This window comes from Rhinichthys klamathensis, unplaced genomic scaffold (assembly GCF_029890125.1).
Source record: "Rhinichthys klamathensis goyatoka isolate OS25496 unplaced genomic scaffold, OSU_Roscu_1.1 h1tg000181l_1, whole genome shotgun sequence".
Classification (NCBI taxonomy): Eukaryota; Metazoa; Chordata; class Actinopteri; order Cypriniformes; family Leuciscidae; genus Rhinichthys; species Rhinichthys klamathensis.
In genome coordinates, this window is record NW_026606709.1 from 6039515 (window position 1) to 6061727 (window position 22213).

At 39.6% G+C, this 22213-nt stretch overlaps 1 protein-coding gene across 1 annotated transcript in view; it reads right to left on the reverse strand.

Annotated features, from left to right (window-relative positions):
- Window positions 1–22213, reverse strand: part of pclob (piccolo presynaptic cytomatrix protein b) — a 112877-nt gene that overhangs the window by 11798 nt on the left and 78866 nt on the right. Inside the window, exons 19-28 of the mRNA XM_056261407.1 lie at window positions 12883–15016; window positions 9645–9671; window positions 7652–7740; window positions 6449–6524; window positions 6111–6236; window positions 4305–4413; window positions 3070–3137; window positions 2375–2586; window positions 2180–2230; window positions 893–1023 (exon numbers count right to left, since the gene is read on the reverse strand). Of these exons, the coding sequence (XP_056117382.1) occupies window positions 893–1023; window positions 2180–2230; window positions 2375–2586; window positions 3070–3137; window positions 4305–4413; window positions 6111–6236; window positions 6449–6524; window positions 7652–7740; window positions 9645–9671; window positions 12883–15016 (3023 nt within the window). The remainder of the gene's footprint in view (window positions 1–892; window positions 1024–2179; window positions 2231–2374; window positions 2587–3069; window positions 3138–4304; window positions 4414–6110; window positions 6237–6448; window positions 6525–7651; window positions 7741–9644; window positions 9672–12882; window positions 15017–22213) is intronic.

A 22213-nucleotide genomic window follows, 5' to 3' on the forward strand; every position in this document is an offset into this window, starting at 1 on the left:
AAAAGTAGACAGACAAACAGACAACAGTCAGAGAATCCAAGGAAAGGGTAGACAGAAACCCCTCCAAAAAAAGTCGTGGCTTGGGTGGAGTCGTGGCTTCCGAGCTTTTAGCACCAGACAGAAGGATCATGTGTGCAGGTAATAGTAACTAATCTCATAAACACTGCAGATATGGCCATTAGGAGATGGCAGATATAGCATTACACACCCCATACTGGTGGAAGCCATATCGATTGTGCTGTCTCCGCAGTCCGAGACACTGAGCTTGATTACTAGGTAGCATGTTAAGAGAGGAAGGCTAAGCTAATAAAAATTGACTTCTCCAAAGAAGATCTCTTCCACTTTAGCCTTCCAATAAGTCATTTCAGTACTAAAGAGGTAAGGACTTCTACCCAGGAAAGGGACCTTTTAGCCCACTGGATTTGCAAGCTATTATAGGTAACTTTTTTAGTTTTTATCTGCCATCCAGTGTTTCATTTGATTATGAAACACTTTATACTCTTTTGTTCCATTCCAATTATTATGGAATCATTTGTATACATCATTATACTATAAAAACAAAGTGATTTTCAAAGAGAGTTTTTGAAAGACCCGGGAGAAAAACAACAACAGGAGCTATCCCCCAAAAAGGGGAATTGAATCAAATTAATTGACTCAAGATTCAAGTAACTTAAAAAAGAAAAATCAGACAATAAATTAATCAAAATTACAACACTTATATATGCAGACAAAGACAAACATAAAAGAAATACAGGTACTGTAGAGTCTATAAATCTTTCATTCTTCACTTACTTTTACTTTAACACTTGCACGCACACAAACATACGAGCACACACACACACACACACACACACACATGCGCACACAGAGCCATGTACAAAAGGACACTCACCCTCTCCCTGGCAAGAGATAGACCTTAACGAAAGGGTCTGTGTATCCATTGTTTTCTCTAGGAGCGAGGTTTCTTGCTTGCAGCACATGAACAATCAGGTTGCCCATATTCCTGTCATAGTTGATTTGAAGCTGAGGGAAAGATAATTATATGACACACAATACTTTAGGCAGCCCATTCAAATTCATCAAATTAGCACTGGGATGCTTCCATTTAAATCCATTAAAGCGGTCAATACTGGAGAAAGTTGCGAGGGCTGATCACAATTTTCTACATAAAATTCATGTACTGAAAAGTAGGATAGGCATTTTCAGAGATCTTAGAATCTCTATTTTTGAAAGCATAAGATCCCACCCTCCCTTCAGAGCGTCTCCAAAGCCACGCCTCCTCCAGAACACATTAACGCGCACACCAGAGCAGAGTCTGCAAAGCTTCACGAGAGACGGCGTTAAATTACCCCATGTTCCAAAGCACATAACATTACAATAATGAACGTTAACAACTTAGAGCTCTGACTTGCACCATCTGATTGCTGCAGACTCATGCTGGCGCTGATAGTATTGTCATAGAAATGCATAATTCTGAGTAGAACGACACGGGTTGCCATCTCATCTTTTCACGGCATGTCATAGTTACCGTAAGCTCGTTGTGAGCATGATTGCTGTTTTGGTTTAGGAGGAACTGTAAAAGGTGGCTGTTTGTCGAAAAATCTGCACAGCCTCATGAAACATGCTGATGACATGTGATGTCTGCGCGAGTAGGGTGCACGGAGGTATGCAAATACATACGTTGACTGGGAGGTAGGACATCCTATCATTGCAATCCGACTGAGACTTCCACAGAAGATTTATGTACATTTATTTAATATTTAGACCACTTCTATTATTGATTGTTATCAGGATATGAAGAGTGATTCATCCAGTATAACAAAAAGTGTTTATGAAAAACATTGCCTATACCTTTAACAGTAACAGGCAAGAGCATGAATAGCACAATATTTGTGTTTACTCAAAAATCTGAATTTCTACATCTCACATTAAACATTATCTTTGCTTTGATATTGAAAAACTAATTAAAAATGATTAAAGATATTCCAAAACAGTTAACATGTTGCCAAATTGTGATTAATACAGTTGGCTGCCATATTCAAATATCTGGAAATGGGAATAATGACTGGCTTAGATGACGCGAACACAGTCAAAACATAACCATATCATTCAAATTAACTTTGGAATAGTCTTGTACAGTACATGCAAAATAGGTCATTGTGAAATTGCACAGACTCACTTGTATTTCACCAGTGATTGGATGCGGTTGTGGCTTCAGAACCTCTGCTGACTGAAAAACAAAATAATGGAAAATAAATCCCTAATAAAATTATTTCGCAGTTCCCTATGCAGACACAACATTTGATATATTCGTCATATATGGTAAGAGGCACATGCAGATGCACCTTCCTGCACACATTTGCACATACAGTACCTTGCTACCATGGCGCTTCTTGTTGACGGAAGGGGACCCGGGTTGTCCAGGGCTAGGGACGCCACTGGAAGCGGCAGATCCGGTGCCAGAGTGCAAGTGTCCCGCTCTCTCCAGAGCAGACAGCACTGAGACAGGAGCCTGCTGCTGGGACACCTTCTGCAACTCTGCAGCCAGCTGCTTTGGGTCTACACCTGGAGAGCGCTGACGCTCACCTACAACACACACACACACACACATACAACAGCTATAACACAAAACAAACCCTTTTCAACCTACTGATTGATACAAACACCTTTTCCACGGTCAGGAGTGTAAGAAGACTCATAACCCAGGGTTAAAATAAGTGCTAAAGAAAGCTGTAGGAAAGGAAGTCACAACTTCCAGGCCTTGTCTTTTGTCATGCATGGCATGCATGCATATTAGCTAGAACTGGATCTGAAAATGTCTCATTTAGCCTGCTTATGAGGCTAAATTTTGAAATCACTGAAATATGTTATTGAAACTTAAACTTAGCCATGGTTTTTGTTTTCAATTTAGTATTTCCCCATTCAAGTACTTTGGAGCATATGCATGGCAAAGATGGTTGCAGAGTGGACTCATTTACCTTTAATGAAGCTTGGCTAGTATGAAAAGTTTATTAAAGGCATCAAGACATGTAAGTATAAAGGGAAGAATGAAATGCTAGAGACACTCACCAGCTCTCTGCTGAGAATGGAGCTCCAATTGTTGTGGGTGCTCTGTGTTGGAGAGCATGTTTAGGTCCCTAAAAAGAAGTCAATTTAACAACTGTATTAGCATATTGGCTTAAAGACCACAGTCACTGCAGTGTAGAACATATTTGATAGTTAAATCAGCATAACATCAATTATTAATATGGCACAACCTGAAACTGAAAATTTCTTCCAAGTGTCTTACATAAATAATTGTGTGAAACTATATGCCCTTACAAAAAAAGCACTGCGCTACCATGGTACAGTGAGGGTCTCAGGTGGTAACCACACATTGGCCTATTTTAATATTGATAATAATAAGGAATTCCTGAGCAAATCAGCATTTTAGAAGGATCATGTGACACTGAAGACTGGAGTAATGATGGTAAAAATTCAGCTTTGCCAACACAGGAATAGATTACTTTTTAAAATCCATTAAAACTGAAAACTGTTATTTTAAATTGTAATAATATTTCACAATATTACTTATTTTAGCTGTATATTTGATTAAATACATGTAATCGAATTTTGCTTGGACTAAGGATTTGACATTTGAGTGGCATTTGTCTAATGGTTATAGTATGTATTGTAAGAGAATTGAGTGTGAATTGGAGGTGCTGTTATGCTTAGGTCGTTGCATGGTATTTTGTAATTGATAAATATTCAGATTGTGATTATTGATTGATTGTATTGTCTAATTTGTCTTGTGTTTTAGTTTTTTCTGTTGCTGCTGTAACACCTTAAAGGTATGTTCACCCAAAAACGAATATTTTGTCATTTACTTACTCAAGTTGTTCCAAACCTGTATGAGTTTCTTTCTTCTGTTGAACACAAGATAATATATTTGTAAGAATTTTGGAAAACCAGACAGTTGATGGTAGCCACTGACTTCCATTGTAGAAAAAAAAGAATACTATGGAAGTCAATGGCTACCGTCAACTGCCTGGTTACCAACATTCTTCAAAATATCTTATCTTGTGTTCAACAAAAGAAAGAAACTCATACAGGTTTTGAACACCTTGAGGGTGAGTAAATTATGACAGAATTTTCATTTTGGGGGTGAACTATCCCTTTAATCTCTCCTTGGGGATCAATAAAGGAAGTCTAAGTCTAATTTGTTTGAATTAATTAATATACTCTTGGCATTTGCATAGTACTTTTTTTGTTAGTGTGGGGGACTAGACTGAGCCTTAAACATTGAATACATCATTATAACTTACAGGCGCACACATATTTCTGCCTCTCCATACTGTTGACCCATAATGCTTTGCACCTCTTCATATGTCTTTCCCAGCAGAGAGATTCCATTCCACTCCATAACCTGCATTCCTGAGGAACACAACACATGCCATTAGGAACAGTGAGTGAAATACATTTATTATGTTAGAATAGTAAAAACAGATACTCACAGTCTGTCTTGACCAAAAGTAAACATTATTTGTCAGAAGATTGTTATGGAACGTATTAAGAAGAGATGTTGTTTATAATAGTCACCTACTGTATGTTTATTTTTAAAAGCCTCAAATTGAGAGCCAAAGTTGGGTTTAGTGCGTCACTAAAAAAGTGAAGGCGCTGTAAATTGGGGAAATATGTCAAAAACTATTATATTCACACACAGATAGACAGGAAAGATGTGCTATTGTGATTCCGGAGGGTAAATTCAGGAAAAGCAATCACTGATTTACCTACAAACATAAAAAAACATGCACACTTCTTCAAAAGCATGCTTCCCTGAGCACTCCACTCACTAGGCTACAATAAAACAGTCCTGCAGCATCAGGGACAGAAACAAGTGCAGAGGTGAGAGGAAATTTTAAAGAATCACTGCAAACTGAAGCCCACTTCAAGCCAAACCCCGGGCACTTACACAAATGAAAGCGAGTCTTCAGATAGGTCTTTTGCATACGGAGCGCTTCAGCGGCTGATAACAACAGGACATCATTAAAATGTCTGTTCATCTCTACACAATCAATCCCTTCAATTTCCACTCAAAAATCTCTCAAATGTTCAGCAGCTATGTCAGTCATATCTCCATATTACTCTGCAAGATTACCACTATAGGCCAAAATCATCACTTCAGCTTTGAAGTGTCAAAATGATTAATGCTTGATTTGGAATCAAATTCGGTTCAGTTGCTGAAAATATTGTGAACTATATAAAAGTGAGCATTCAAAATCATATTTAAAAAGGCTTTAATGTTAGAAAATACGCAAAATTTTTCATCATATCGCAACATATAGGAATTTATGGTTGAAAGTTAATCCTTAAAATTGTTAAAAGATGAATCCTTATTTAGCCAGTGCAGTGTGTTACTGATATAATATCCCTGCTGTATGCACTACAAGCACACATACTTTGTGGTTCTATGTTGAAGTGCATGGATATGAGTATGCATTGTGCAATTGTGCGTGCATTCAATTCTTGGCCCAAACAATAATATTGCCACAGCTATCAGCTATTAAATCTGCTCTCTAGCACTTTTTCCACTGTGGCAGCAGATATTATTATATTGTATCAAGGGAATGCATACTTAAGATAGAGAACAGATGCTTGTGTAATCTACCAGCAGATTGGTGCTTGCATATTTCAGGCATGAAACAAATAAAAAAGTTTTGACACTATAAAGGAAAAATGCATTTTCTAAAATCAAACAAGCCCAAACATGTTCAGGAAGCTGAGCTACTCTCAGAGGAGCTCATCCAAATTGACAAAGCATGCTGAGCCAGCAGAGTCAACAAGGAGAGCAATCATACTGCAACAACAGCGTCCCTGTTAAAATGAGAAATGGCTTCCCAAATTAGGCACTTGCAGTTTGAAACACTACTGAATGCTTAAAATAAATGAATGTGCTGACGCTTGCTTATTTTAAACACCTTTTAACATAATAAAAGAAGCATGTACTTTTTTATATAAATAGAATTTGTTTATCTGTTTATTGCACGTCCTTCGCTTCATTAACCCCTGAATGTCTGTAAGAGAATTTAACTTGCTAATGTTATCGGACAGAATAATATAAAAGTTCTTACCTTCAACAACTTTTCCCGTTTGCTCGGCACATCCTCCTGCTGAAACCTTGGCGATGTAGGCTCCGATCTCTCCGTTGGTCCCTGGAATCTCTTTTCCGCCCACAACTCTGATTCCCAGCCCTCTCCCTGAAATCACAAGGGTTCAGATAAATGGCTTAGTAATTGGATCCTAATCAGAGCATCTCAGTATCATTTTAAATGTGATCTCTTCACCAATACATCATCCACGAGGCAGATTACAATGGTTGTTTTGTTCTTCCTTCCAGTAATTTAGTTTACAGGCCTAATTAACTACTTTTAGCTGTGTATCTTTTTGAGTAATTGCTGCGAAAACATACCTGAGATGCTGTGGTCCTTGGGGTCCCGTTGCAGTTTGATATGAGTGTGTGGGAAAGGGTAATAGCTGCCTTTTATCTGCTACAACGAAAACACAATACAGAAGCAAATGATTAAACAATTCCTGGAGCTCTAACAGAGCTTTTGCAATAACTATATGCCTGCAGATGTGGTTTGGTGTTCTTTTAAAGATGAGTACAGTGTGTCCATGTGTTTGCATGGTAACTGTGGTTAAAGTAGGACATGTTCCTAGAATAAAATTCCTAATAACCAATCAGATTGTAGGGTCAGCTTTACGGTGAGTGTTGCAGCTTAACCCTCTGGTGGTGTTCTTAGGTCATTTTTGACCGAAGATTTTTACGTTTTGAATTTTAGGATTTTTTTACTTCACCGGAATGGTATGAAACTTGGTAAATGTTTTGTCACTTGCAATGTGAATACACAAAAAAATCATGGACATGATTCGAAAAAAGAAATAGTCACATTTGTGCTCCTCACGGTCAAAAATGAAAACTTGGAAAACTTTTGGTACTGCGGCCAAACAAAATCTTACTGAAAGCTCATTTTTTGATATATCAAGTTCAAATTTGGAACACAACTATTGTATTTAGATGTATGGCTTTGATTTTCTTGCAGTTTTGCGTGTTTTTTTTAAATATGTTTTTGTGCATTTTTGATTACAATAAACGGAAAATTATGTAACTTTTTTAAGTTCACTTTTTTAAACTTTTTCTCACTTCAGCAATAATCTGCCAAGTGTCATCTTTGAAAAGAGATCAAAATTAAGTCTGTTCTTTAAAGCATTCAAAATTTATGATAGTTTAAGTTGGAATTTTACATTTTTTACGCTTAAAAAGTGAATTTAAGGATTATAAATACAGCGCAAATATAATTTAGTATACCATAAAATCACCTAAAAATACAAAATATTAAATAAAAAAAAATATTATCAAACAAAATATAGTACATTCATTTAATTGAGATAAAATTAAAACAATTCTGTCATTTTTGACCAACACGAGAAGAGCACCAGACAGCATTGTTATCGACTTGTAATTGTAAAGATTTTAAGTCAATAAATAATAGTTTTGATTAAAACTATGTTGTTGTTTTTTTGATAGGCATGTTGTTCCATGACCAACAAAATCCCCCAGGAATACATCCTACTTGGCAAAATCACGAACACTCTGTGGGTGCCACTTTACCTGTCTTCTGTCTGGCCCGGCTTCTGGTCCACCACGTCCCTGGCAGGGTTTGTCAAACCAGTCAGTCTCTTCATGCTGAAGGTGATATGCTAGAAGACAGGAATAAAGCAACCACTGTACCATCACAAGTGACAAAACTGGGGCATGTGTCCCACTCCACCACTTTTCTCCCAGACAACCAACCCTTCACAACCCCCAGTTGGGGACACTACTGTGCTAGACTGTTTGAACTGACAGCTTGATGGATTTAGGTTAGGGCTTCTAAGAACAACATCTGTTTCAAAAGGGTTGGACATTATCTTCCATTTCACAAGATCTCAAATCAAGAGTGTTTATTTAGATAAATGTACTTAAGTAGCCTGTCCCCAGGGAAAGCAGTGACAGAGGATGGTGAGGGCAGGAAAAGCAAGGATCTGGGACATGTTTCGGGCATGCACACATGAACATGCATGCTGTGTCCCTTCAGGACTGGTCTACATGTCATGCGTCGAGAATTTGATAGAGAAGTGTTGTGGGTCTGAACCACAGCAGATATACGCACATACACACACCATCATACAACAGTGTGATGATGAGATGCCTTACCATATGTCTGATGATAAATACAGTTTCTGTAAGTACTCTCTCTAGCACATTAGTTGGACTACAAGTAAACCACTACTCAAACCAAACAAAACCACAGCTTATGTTCTATAAAACCAGACTTTCATGATGCTAAAATGCAATTGACTTAGTTCAAACTGTAATCAGCACCCTCAAAAAACATTTTCTTATTCAGTGTTGTAATCTTGTTTTTCAGTAAACTTTTTAAAACATTCTTAAAGACAAATATAGTTGAGACGCAAAATTGTGTAAGATAAGACTAAGATACGATATGCACAAATTGTAAACAATTTTGTTAGATTCATGCTTAAAATAATGGGTAAGAAAATTAATTCAATGTATTTCTAAGATCTGTTATTTTGGCTCTCAACTAAATGTATCTTTTGTTTTAAGAATATTGAGAATGTTTAATGTAAGAAAGTTTAATATAATAGAAAAAAAAAGATACAAATACTGAATAAGACAAGGATTTTTGCAGTGTACTTGGTCTCACCTACAGAGTTGCACTGGTAATATGTTAGTCTAGCATCCTATAAGTCTGTATATATGTCTACTGCTGTTTTTTTTTTCCAGCTTCCATTTCAGGTAGTCTTGCACTTTCTTCAAAGACACTGGGAATTCCTAGAATAATTCATAACTCAAGCTAGGGCAGACATGTCAGCACATACCTAAAATAGATCAGACGAGCAATATCTTCTGTTTTGTTTACTGGGTATTTTGCACAACCTGCAGGTGCTTTTATTACAATACTGTGTAAGCGAATCATTTTTTATTCATGAGGCAGCACTATAGTAAGCCACAAATCATCATTTAACTCCTAATAGAGTGAGAAGAAAAAGGACAACCGGATCTGTCTGCAAGAGTTTTGCAATGAAGAGCTTGATGTGCTGTCCTTCTGCAAGGAAATGTCACCTTAAATCAACAGTGCATTCACTTTATAACCCAAATTAGAGGAACCATTGACCATGGCACAAACCAATGGCCTATAGAAAACGGTCATTCTGGCCAACACACTATCAAAAGGACACATCAATCTAATAACTTTTACCCTACACCATCAAAACAGCAATTCCATTACATTAGTGACATTTCGGTGGGGCAAGATAAAGGTTGATAGAGTGACATTTCCTAATTAGCCTACCCTGTTCTAGGATACCTCTGCTATGGTATGCACACATATTTACTTGTGTATGTAGACATGTATGTGCCCTGGTTGATATGATCAGGCTATGTAAGAGAGACCTTGAGGAAGTGCAGTGATAATGAACACCAGGATGGGTCTGAGGTGCATCACTGAGAAATGCCCATCATTCAAGACTACAGTATGGCACGCATGAAAGTAGGTTTATGCTTAATGATATTTTGAAGGTTGCTGAACAGCAGTTCTCACCTTTCACATTCCAGCTAGGACCTCCAGCTGTAGTGCAAACATTGTATTTCAGAGAATTCATAGTAAAATTAGCCTTAAAACAGAGCTATGTTGTGCCAATAAAAACACACTGTTATATTTGCAGTGCAGGTGGATAACTTGTACTATTTCAAGTATCTAATACATGCAATAATCTTATTTTCTAAAATATCTAAATAACACACCATTGTAATCTATATTTTACTCTAGATCTATTTTAGTTAACATTAAAGGGTTAGTTCACCCAAAAATGAAAATTATGTCATTAATGACTCACCCTCATGTCGTTCCAAGCCCGTAAGTCCTCCATTCATCTTCGGAACACAGTTTAAGATATTTTAGATTTAGTCCGAGAGCTTTCTGTCCCTCCTTTGAAAATGTATGTATGGTATACTGTCCTTGTCCAGAAAGGAAATAAAGACATCATCAAAGTAGTCCATGTGACATCAGTGGGTTAGTTAGAATGTTTTGAAGCATCGAAAATACATTTTGGTCCAAAAATAACAAAAACTACGACTTTATTCAGCATTGTATTGTCTTCCGGTTCTGTTGTCAATCCGCGTTCAGTGACGCTTCTGACGTAAAACGCTGCTGACGTGTTATTTGGTGCGTCCGTGTATTTGGGTTCAAATAAATATGGCTGGGCAAAAAAATGCAAGTCTTCCTCTGTGTCGAAATCCTTAGACATGTTTGCGAAGATTGTTTTGTTTACAGCGTGCGTCTCCCTCAGACTGTAAACGAAGCTCGGGCGCACCGGATAACACGTCAGCAGCGTCTTACGTCACCAGCGTCACTGAACGCGGCTCGACAACAGAACCGGAAGAGAATACAATGCTGAATAAAGTCGTAGTTTTTGTTATTTTTGGACCAAAATGTATTTTCAATGCTTCAAAAAATTCTAACTAACCCACTGATGTCACATGGACTACTTTGATGATGCCTTTATTTCCTTTCTGGACAAGGACAGTATACCGTACATACATTTTCAATGGAGGACAGAAAGCTCTCGGACTAAATCTAAAATATCTTAAACTGTGTTCCGAAGATGAACGGAGGTCTTACGGGCTTGGAACGACATGAGGGTGAGTCATTAATGACATAATTTTCATGTTTGGGTGAACTAACCCTTTAACAATACCTATACAGCATGTATTAATCTGAGTTAATGTTAATTTCAACATTTACTAATAATTTTAATTAAAAGTTGTATTTGTTAACATTAGTTAATGCACTATAAACTAACATGAACAAACAATGAACAGCTGGAATTTTATTAACTAACATTAACAAAGATTAAGAAATACTGTAACAAATGTATTGCTCATTGTTAGTTCATATATTAACTAATGTTAACAAATGACCTTATTGTAAAGTGTTACCAAATTATTTGTTTAGTAACACCAGCAGTACTAGTCTTAATGGGATGATCCAGGTTCAAAACTAACTAAGCTCTATTGACAGCATCTACGTTATATTTGCAATTACCACACAAATTACATTTTAAAGCAAAACGGGTGGCTTAAAACAGCAGTTATTTATGATTTCTGCTTGTTTATACAAACTGAGACTACTGAAATTTTTTTGAACCTGGAACGTTCCTTTGACTGTGAACATAAGCAAGCTAAATAGGCTGTTTCAGAAACACAAACCATTTCTGATACTCTAACAACAGAGCATGGGGTCACATCTGTGCAAACCCAGCAGAGCATTTAGTGTTGTAAACCAACATATAGGCTATTCACAATTTGCACTCAGTTTATACCAGCTTTACACCTGGCTTATGTTAAACCTTCCAAACAGCTTGACGTTCAACACAATATCCCAATCTAGAGGGGATTTTAAAATATTTGTCAATATGTTGTCTTATTGGCATTGAGACCCCTGTGACAGTTTAAAGATTAAAAATGTGTTTTACAGGGGGACAAAATGAATGAAACATTATATTCATTAACCAAACCATTTGTGTAAATTGCCTATAAGACAGACCTTCAAAACAATGCAATACCTGGGTGATTTTAAATTTCAATCCTTGCTTAATGTTCACTTCAGTATAAAGAACAAAATGTATGAAAAACACAGAAAGAGAATGGACAGTATATTTACTGAAAATATATTCATCTTCATGTAACATGCAAGATGTTTTTAAATTCCCATTTATAAGCCATGCAAATACTGTAATAGCAAGAATTTATTGAGAATGAAAATTGGAAACACACCCATGACAGACATTACATGACATAAATAAGAAAACGGCAAAACAGGCGAGTTAAAAGTAGTATATATGGAGGTGATAAAAAACTAGGCTCCAATTAATGCATGTTATAAACAGATAAACTTCCTTTAACCCTCATTTAATTTACAACTTTATCTCATCACGTGTCAAAAGCACAAATGTGTCAATATTAGTGTCCACAGGGGTAGAAAAGGGAAGAATATACATTCACTACATTAATTTTGCCACTTGCATTTCTGCAACCTGACATATTCTGGATTAATGAAAACCAGACAAACTAAACCAGGTACTCCCATGAATATAACATTTGAGAATGTCTTAAAAAGAAAGAAGATAAACGTTTAATTATGATTAAAACAAATGGTTCACTATCCCAAAGCTGCCGGAAAGATATAGAGGGAGAATTTAGAATTATATTTAGAATTTTTTTCCCCTAATACGAAAAATGACAAGATCATCAAAATTATATTTATATAATTAAAAACAGACAAAAATAGTGCCCTCTTAAGATAACCAGTCACTAAATGATTCTGACAGAAATATAGGATGCTGTAACTTCATAGATAGAAAGCAGAGCAGTTTCCTTATCAACTTGAGGACTGTGATAAATAACAGAGGCACTGAATGCACAGTATAATGAATTAAAATAGCTCAATTAATAGTTTTCAAGATCTCCAAAATTGTTTCTCCTCTTATATGTATATGACAAAGCAAAAGTGGGAAAGGAAACATGTTCCTTTTTGCATGCAAATAGAATACATAAAAATCAATATTACAGTATGAAGGTGAAGATTTTAATTTAAGAGTATGACATGCAAATGCAACACCCTGCAAATTATAAAGTAAATCTAAAAAAGATGGAAAACGTAAAGGAAAACGTAACAGTTGAATTTACACACAGATATAAATAATGCATTCAGAGCCATACAAAAGATGCATATCAACAGAAGCTGGGATTAAAGATAACATATCTCATAACAAATTTACCTTCACTATCTGACATGGCCCCCTGAAGGTCATCCTTTATAAAGGCAATGTCTCGTTCATAGCCACTTGTCCTGGACTCCTCTCTCATGTGCTGTTGGACTTCTGGAAGAGAGTGACTGGAGCCAAACTGGTCCCTTGAGTCTGCTGAGATGGGTGGGAGTGGGCCTGCAGATGCTCTGGCCATGCCCATGGGCTGACCAACAGGACTCAATGGACTCTCTTCTTCTGAGTTTTGTGCAACAATGGGAATCCGACCCCTGCTCTGACTAATTGGCAGACTTGTTGGTTTAGCCCTAGATACAAACTGTGAATCCATGCTTTCACCCTCTGTTTTCAGGCGTAGAGAGGAGTTTGATAAGTCTCTTTTGATAGATAGGTCCAGTCCATATACAGAGGAAGGCCTAGAGGAAGGTCTTGACCGAGTGCCGCTGGGATAGGTGCCATCATCATGGAGGGAAGACCTTATGGTAGGTCCTAGGTTGAGAGATTGACCAAAGTTGAGTGACTGAGCCAGGTTAGGATTAAGAGCTGAACCCAAATATTTCTGTTGCTCCACTAGGTTCTTCCTAAGACCAAATGTGATCTCATCCTGCAGGAGCCTTGCCCTGGCAGACAGTCCACCAACTGATGAGCTGGCTGAAGCCAAAAAGCTGCTGTAGTCTAGTTCAAGGTCCCTGCTCTCTTGAATAGGTGAAAACTTAATTTTAGGGTCAATTAGAGCTTTTTTATTCTTTAACTGTTTTTGGTAAAGAACTGAGGCAGGCAGTTGCTTGGCAGCCTGCTTTTCTAAAGTTAGTCTCCCAATGCTGTATTTTTCAGCTTTAGGGAAATGTCTAAAACTAGTGTCAGAGTGCAGGTAGTGAGGCAGACCGGTAAGCTGTTCAAGGCTATCTGTACCTCTTCTGAATTCCTGCTTAATTTGCTGTTTCAACATCTTCAATTCATATGGCTCCTCCATTGACTCCTCGTCAGCTTTACCGTACGAATGCAGCCGGGAAGCAGCCTGAAGAGGAGCAAGAAAGTCTGCCACATCTGCTGTTCGACGAACATCAGCAGTCCGGAGAAGTCTGTCCGCTTTGCTGATATCCTTATCTGCGATACTGAAGCTTGAACTTAGGCCCGCTGAGCTCTTTGTGAGTTCACCGATGTCATCAATCAGGACATAGTTCCTGGCATTGTGATGATCGAGGTCTGCATAGAAGGACTCAGCTGATATGCTGGACATGGGGCTGCTGGCCATGCTGGCTCTCTCTTCCAGGCCCATCCTCAGATCAAGGCTACTGTATTTACCACCGAGGTGGGAAACTCCATAGACACTCTCTGTGGATGTAGGGACAATTAGGAGGGGCTGGTTGCGTACAACCTCATAGTTTGTCGTTATCTTTGGCTCTAAGTCAGACAAAGTAGTCTGACGGGGTTTCTGTTGCATCAGAAGGAGTGAGGAATGGTCATAGCCAGTCTGCTGGGACTGCTGATTGAGTGAGGGGACTGATGAGTAGATGGATTGGTAGGGGGACACCTGCTGATGGTAAAGAGACTGCTGCTGGTACAACGTCTGCTGAGGATACTGACTTGTTTGGGATGCATATTGATAATGGGAGTATGGGCTTGTAAGTTGTGCATACTGGGACTCAGCCTCAGTCTGTGGTGGGATGAACTGGTTAAACTCTGACTGTGGGGCAGTCCGTGGCCGTTCTAGTCCATGACCATTACCTCGAGCCTCTCTGATGTTGCTGACCTCACTATCTGACATGTAGTCTCGCTCTTCTGCCACTCCTTGTAAGTAGGCTCTCTCCCTCTTCTCTCTCTCTTTCAGTAAAGCCTCTTTCCTTCGATTTATACCCATCTCCAGATATCTCAATTTAGCATCTATCTCTTTCTCCTCCTCATCAAGTTCTGCCTGTATCTTACGAAGTTTTGAGGACTCACGTTCAACTAAATCCAGCTCCTTGTCTATGTCTTGAAGGATTTTGGCCCGTGCCATAGTGGTGTTCCTGCACATTCGCCTTCTGGCAGAAGCAGTGGTGTACTCAGACAGGCCAATGATGGTATCTTCTTCCGGTGGTGGGTGAGGTAGTGTGCGTTTTACTTTCTTCTGAGTGCCAACTGGTGTGCCACTCTGAGAACCTTTGCTCTGTAGATAAAAAAAAAAACAGAAAGAGAAAGAAAAACAAGCAAATGATAGGCAATATATTCCAGATAGCAAGGTGACATTGATATAATGTTGAGTTTTAATCTAAACCATAATTTTATTTCAGATTGACATTTCAATGTTTAAAGTGTGTTGGATCAGCATTGACATTTTGATGAAAGCCGAAAGCACACATGGTTGGAGACAGGGTCATTGGACTAACAGTGATTTGTAATTGATGACCACAAGATCATGCAGGTATGTATCTCTGCAGAACACTAGTAGGTGTTCCCCAATCAGTGGGGTGTTTTCAAACCATGATGGCCATTTTCAACCGCTTTACCCGATTTAATTCAGATATAATTCAAAGTAATTGCCATAGCCCAGAGGTGTTTATTCCTCTTCATGTAAAGTTTAGCTCCAACACAAATGCCTGGAAGTTTTTATTGATCCTAAGGCTGGGCATACTCTGTGCAATGTTCGTCCGATTTTGAGTCAAATTCTGACTTGTGCGACTCTTTTTTTTTGAGCCAGGCTGATTTTCAGCTTAGTCATGTGTCGTTTGTCGTGCAGTGTACAGGGGGAACCGAGAGGCGATAAACCTCTCCCGGCCACCAATTGGATGGTCGCACAGAAAGTTTGGTCGCACAGTTGAAGCAGATTGCCCTAAACTCCGTGTTTTTTCCCCTCACTGCACCATTTCATCTTTAATGCAGCAAGAAGGAAAATTAAAAGGAGATCTTTAAGTTCTATTGCTATCAAACTAGATGCAATTTAGCAAACTGTTGCTTAATTACCTCCAGTTCGTGTCGCAAAATGGATAAACCATATTACCAACATCTTCCAAGCCATCAGCGTGTACATATACACCGGCACCTCTTTTATTAATATAGCTTATTGGTCATTAATTTACTTATTTCACTTTTCACTTTCACTTTATTTACTAATTTATTTAATATTTACATAATTTTATTATCACAGGAAATGTGAACCGTTGTCCATCATTTGGCAATTGGTGATAAAGAAAAATATCGCAATATTGGAAATATTTCCGTTTTAAACCATGAAGGCGAGTCACTGGATATCACACAAGCAATGTCCAAACTTAGCGGGAGAGTTATGCCAGTGAAGAAGTCTCAAACCTCAGTCAATTATTCACTACAGAAAGTGAAAGTAAAAACTGAAACTGAAAAAAAAAACTGAAACGGCGCATATTCTCTCAGACACAACGAGAAATAAATGCTACTTCAACATATGCTGATAACGGTGTATAACTGTCTTAATTTATTTTCTTAATAATTCTCTTATTTCCCATACAAAGTGAAAAAATAAGAGGAGAAGTATTTCATGTTAAACATGAAATACTTCATTTTCAAATACAGTTCAAGAGCAGTTCAAATACTGCTCTTAATTTTCATTGATTATTATTGCAGTGTTCGGATTTTATACTGTTAATAATTTTAATTATAGGCCTATAATTCATTGTAAAATAGACCTAAATGTTTTTAAATCATTTTCAATAAGGAGAAAGCTAATCTATATAATCTTTTATTATCCTCGCAGCGTTTCAGTTATGCGGTGATGAGCTATGAAACTATAGAGGGCGCAAATAGTAATATCAATTTAGCCTAAAAATAAAAGTAATAATAATAATAATTTACAAATACATAATAAATTAAAGCTGCAAGCAGCATTTAGCGGTGTTCAAGCAGTTAAGGCCTTTAAGGCCGTTAAGCACAAAAGTATCAAAAGACATTAAGTTTTATGTAGCAAGCATTTACCCACTGACATCATAGATGGAATAGACCATGTTTTAGCATGATTTACCATGATATACCACATTTCAGTTTGATTTTTCTTGATTTACCATGTTCCAGTATGATTTACTATGTTCCAGTATGATTTACCATAGTTTACCATGATATACCAAGTTCTAGTATGACTGACCATGATTTACCCTGTTCTAACATGGTTTACCAGAATTGAACACATTCTAGTATGATTTAATATGATTCTAACATGGTTTACCATAGTTTACCATGATTTATCTTAGTTTACCATGATTTATCTTAGTTTACCTTGATTTACCATGTTATCGGATGATTTACCATGATATAGCACATTCTAGAATGATTTACCAGGATTCTAGCATGATTTACCTTATTTACTATGGTTTACCATGTTTCTGGCGTTATTTACCATGATTTACCACGTTGATAGACATTATGTGAAGCATCAGAACAATTGAATTGATAAACTCTGACAAAATATGATTGTGTTATAATAGTAATTGTTATATAAGTGATTTATTATTGTCTATATATATGAATGCAAAAGCACATGTGAAAAGACTATTAATAAGTAGAGAGGGCAGTAGAAGACCACTTACTGACTCACTTTCATTTTGAACACACTTGGTTTCACCAGTATTCTGCACTAAAACAAACCAGTTGTTAACTATATTATGCATGCTTACATACACACACACACACACACACACACACACACACACACACACACACACACACACACGGGATATGTTATTGTGAAAATCTCTTTTAATGGTATATAAGCAGGTGCTTGAACACCTAATAATAGGGGACCTTTTTGACAGTTATAGCGCCACGCTATAAGACTATATTCAAGTCTCTAGGCCTTACGGTTTGGGCTGCACGATGCGTTTTAGGTTGTTGTTTTTTTTCAAATAGCAATTACAATAGGTTTTCAGCACTTCGTGCTTGAACACCTAATAATAGGGGACCTTTTTGACAGTTATAGCGCCACCTATGGTCTGATCTCCATGAAACTCTGCATGCTTCTTCACCATGTTATGACACATGTGCTCATCAATTTTTGTGAAGTTCTGAGTTTTTATTTATGATTTATAGGCTTTTGAGTGTATTTTGACACGCCCCCTTTTCTAAACGACCCTGTTACAGTGAACCAAAGGGCAAAGTTCAACTTTTTTTTGATAATTATTGATCTAGAGAGTCCATAGAATTGTCCTAGACTGGTCTGGTTCCGATCAAGGAAAAAACCAGGGACTAGTTCGCAAAAGTAGGTTTTGGACAAAATTGGCCATAACAATTTTTTTTTTGCTCAAATCAAGAATCCGAGATATACATCTTGTCCGTCTTGAGCCAAGGAACACAGTGGTGCAAAAAGCTTGATTCCAAGTCAAACGGTCTAGGAGTTATGAGCAATTTAGTACTTTTGGTTGCTGTAGCGCCACCTATGGGCCAATCGGGGTCACACTCTGATAGGTTCTCCCCAAACTGAGGCCCTAGCACCTGGCCAGGTTTCAAGTCTCTAGGCCTTACGGTTTGGGCTGCACGATGCGTTTTAGGTTGTTGTTTTTTTTCAAATAGCAATTACAATAGGTTTTCAGCACTTCGTGCTTGAACACCTAAATACATAAATTAAAAATGCTAAATCTTCTCGATATGATAGCTGATGCTTTTGAAAATATATCTGAATATATATATATCATGGTTTGCGCAACCCGGCACGGGGGTTTATCGCGCATATTTCACAACTATAGTGTGAGCAGCCAAGTCGCAGCTCGACGATCGGACTGTATAGTGTGAGCAGATAAATCGTGAGCTTTGGAATAATTTTACATCGTATGTGATCTACTCGTACAGTATGAGTTGGTAACCTTGCTGAAATCGCACGGAAATCACACAGTGTATGCCCGCCTTAGTGACCTTGATTAGCTGGTTGAGGTGTGTTTAATTAGGGCTGGAGATTGGACACCCCTGCCATAGTGCTTTCATTTGATATTTAAGCATTAATAGATTTTAGAAAAAAAGAGGAAATAAACAGAATTTAACAATACTATAATCATAGTTAGAATATTTTGTGTTGAGCAATTAAAAAAAATAAATCATGTTGTGTTTAACATATTAACATTCTTAAATGTGACTGTATGTATGAATTGACTTGCTCTTAAGTAACATCATCAAGTAACAAAGTAACTTTTTCAGATTTCAGAGAATCCAAAGGAAAAGAGGCAGTAGTCTGATGTAAGCCAGTTTTTTAAAACCTGATCCGTAGGACTTTGAAATGGACAGACATTTGTTGATGTACCACTGAAGTGTAGTTGAATTATTAATGTTGTTTCAACATTATGTGGTACACCAGATGGCAACATTGTTCCCTTTCAAGGGAACTCGCGTTGCGTCGAATGACGCTAAGGGAACGCTTTGCGTGATGATGTATTGAAGCACATGTAAAATCAGTCCAATGGTGTGACGGGACGTCAGAGGCGGGTGACGTCATGAACCAGGAAACTACATAAGCCGGTTCAAACCCAGCCGCGACAGCTTCTGTGTCTTCACAAGCGCTATATGTGAAACTGTCTCTGTTATTTGGTGTTGTCTGTTTCTATATATATATATATATATATATATATATTGTATTCAGTATGGCGAGCAAGCAGCAGTTCAGAATGTGTGTGCACCCCTGCCCGCGTTATTTACCGGGTGGGGACACACACGTTCTTTGTGTTGTTTGTTGGGAGAGGAGCATGCACGGTCAGCGCTCGAGGGCGCTGGCTGTGAGCACTGTGATGTGCTTCCATTGCGGACGCTCCGATCCCGCCTGGCATTCTTTTGCGAGGACGCCCAGGCTCGCGTTCCCCAAGGCTCAGGTCCCGCTGCTGCTGAGGCACAGCGAAGGCTTCAGACTTGGGGTTCGCAAATGGATCTGTCAGCGGGGTTAGAGATGGGCTCTGCCTTATCTCTGCCCTCACCTGACAGAGCCAGTGCTGTGTATCAGGGTTCGGAAGCACACGCTGCAGTTTCTTCCGCCCCGAGCAAGCACCAACAAGCACCAACACTTCAACTATCCAGTTCCGAGGAACTGGATGTTATAAGTGTTGATACACGTGAGTCTGAGGATTCGCCACCTCAGTCACGCGTGAATGAGGAGCTGGTCGAGGTTGTCACGAGAGCGGTCGAGAAATTAAATATTGATTGGCCGTCAGGTAAGCAGGACGTTCGCTCGAAAAGCAAGCTCGACGAATGCTTCCTGCCCTCTCGTGCACAACCTCAACACCGGGGGCTTCCGTTTTTCCCCGATCTTCACACTGAGGTGTCGAAGTCGTGGGAGAAACCGGTTTCGTCCAGAGTATACAGTGCACAAACATCTCACTACTCCAATATATACCAATATAAAGATCATGGTTATGGGGAGATGCCAAAGGTGGAGGAGACGCTCGCGAGCTATCTCTCCCCTGAATCTACATCTTCCCTTAAAGCCCCGGTGTTACCCACCAAGCCAGTTAGAGTGACATCTGGTTTGGTGGGAAAGGCTTATTCTGCTGCTGGTCAGGCTGCGGCATGTCTTCATACGATGTCGTTGCTGCAGGCTTACCAGGCAGAAATATTAGGAGACTTGGATGAAGGCGGGAGGATTGGCCCGAATGCAGTTTGCGAACTGCGTCGGGCGACAGATTTGTCTCTCAGGGCCGCCAAGGAGACGGTGGCCACTGAGAGGCATCTCTGGCTGAATCTAAGCAACATAAAAGAAAAGGATAAACATTTTCTGATGGACGCGCCGGTCTCGACTACTGGCCTCTTCGGCGATGCCGTTAATTCAGTCGTCGAGAGGTTTCAGGAGTCAGCCAAACAGGCGGCGGCGTTCCAAAAACTCCTTCCCCGTCGGGTTCATGTCTCCGGGGCCGCTGAGCGGGAGCGGCCCCAAACTTCTAAAGCCAGCTCCTCACACCGAGCCACTCAGAAACAGAGTGTGGCTTCTCGTGGTCCCCCACAGAAAAACTGGGGACACGGGAAGCCCGCTCAGCAGCAGCCTTCGGGGGTAAGACGGATCTGAGGACCGTCATTATGTCCAAGAAGGCTGCGAAGAAAAGGTCCTGACGTCCGAGGACGCAGGCCATCGAGGGCAGTTCCCCCCGAGGGAAGAGCGGTTAACACCTCTTTATACGGTGCCCGTCTCCCTTCGGTGCCATCAGGGGACCGTTATGCTAACTCTGCCACCTCGTGTGTTACAGGGCGCAGCGGTCTCCGGCGGGCACACATCTCAGGGTCCACCCGGAAACGAAGTGGTCCTGGGATGCCCGCCCCCTAAAACTAAATCCAGAAACCAGTCTCGAGAGGCTGGTACCTCTAGTAGAATTTTTGACAGCGTGGAAGCTACTGCCGAATATTTCTTGTTGGGTCCTGCAGACCATAGAAAAGGGCTATCAGATTCAGTTTGGGTCTCGTCCGCCCAGGTTTATGGGGGTCCTACCCACCGTGGTGGACCCCGAGCAGGTTCTGGTAATGGAACAAGAAGTGAGAAACCTGCTGGACAAGTGGGCCATAGAACATGTACCTCCCTCCAGCAGGGACACCGGGTTTTACAGCCGTTACTTCATCGTTCCGAAGAAGGATGGGGGGTTGCGCCCCATTTTGGATTTGAGAGTTCTGAACGAATCGGTCATGAAACTAAAATTCAAAATGTTAACGTTGAGACAAATCGTGCCACAGATCAGATCCAAGGACTGGTTTGTCACGATAGATCTCAAGGACGCATATTTCCATCCTTCCATATCACAGGAAGTTCCTGAGGTTTGCTTTCGGGGGCAAAGCATACCAATATCGAGTTCTTCCGTTCGGCCTAGCACTGTCACCCCGCACTTTCACGAAATGCGTAGATGCAGCCCTGGCGCCTCTGCGTCTGCAGGGTATTCGCATAATGAACTACATCGACGATTGGTTGATTTTAGCTCATTCGCATCAGTTGGCGGTTCGGCATCGAGATGTCGTTCTCGCCCACAGGAAAGAGCTGGGGTTACGGCTAAACGCCAAGAAAAGTGTACTTTCTCCATTACAGAGGACCACTTATCTAGGGGTAGTTTGGGATTATATGTCAATGCGGGCGCGTCTGTCTCCGGCACGCATAGAGACCATTCTGTCAGCCGTAAAAAGGATAAAGCTAGGCCAGTCGCTTACTGTGAAACAGTTTCAGAGACTGTTGGGTTTGATGGCAGCAGCGTCCAACGTGATAACTTTTGGCCTGCTGCACATGAGACCCTTGCAGTGGTGGCTCAGAACCAAAGGGTTTTCCCCGAGGGGCAACCCCTTTCGCATGATCAAGGTTACGCGGCGATGCTTACATGCCCTGGTTATGTGGAAGAAACCATGGTTCCTGTCCCAGGGTCCCGTGCTGGGAGCCTCTTGACGTCGCAGGATGCTA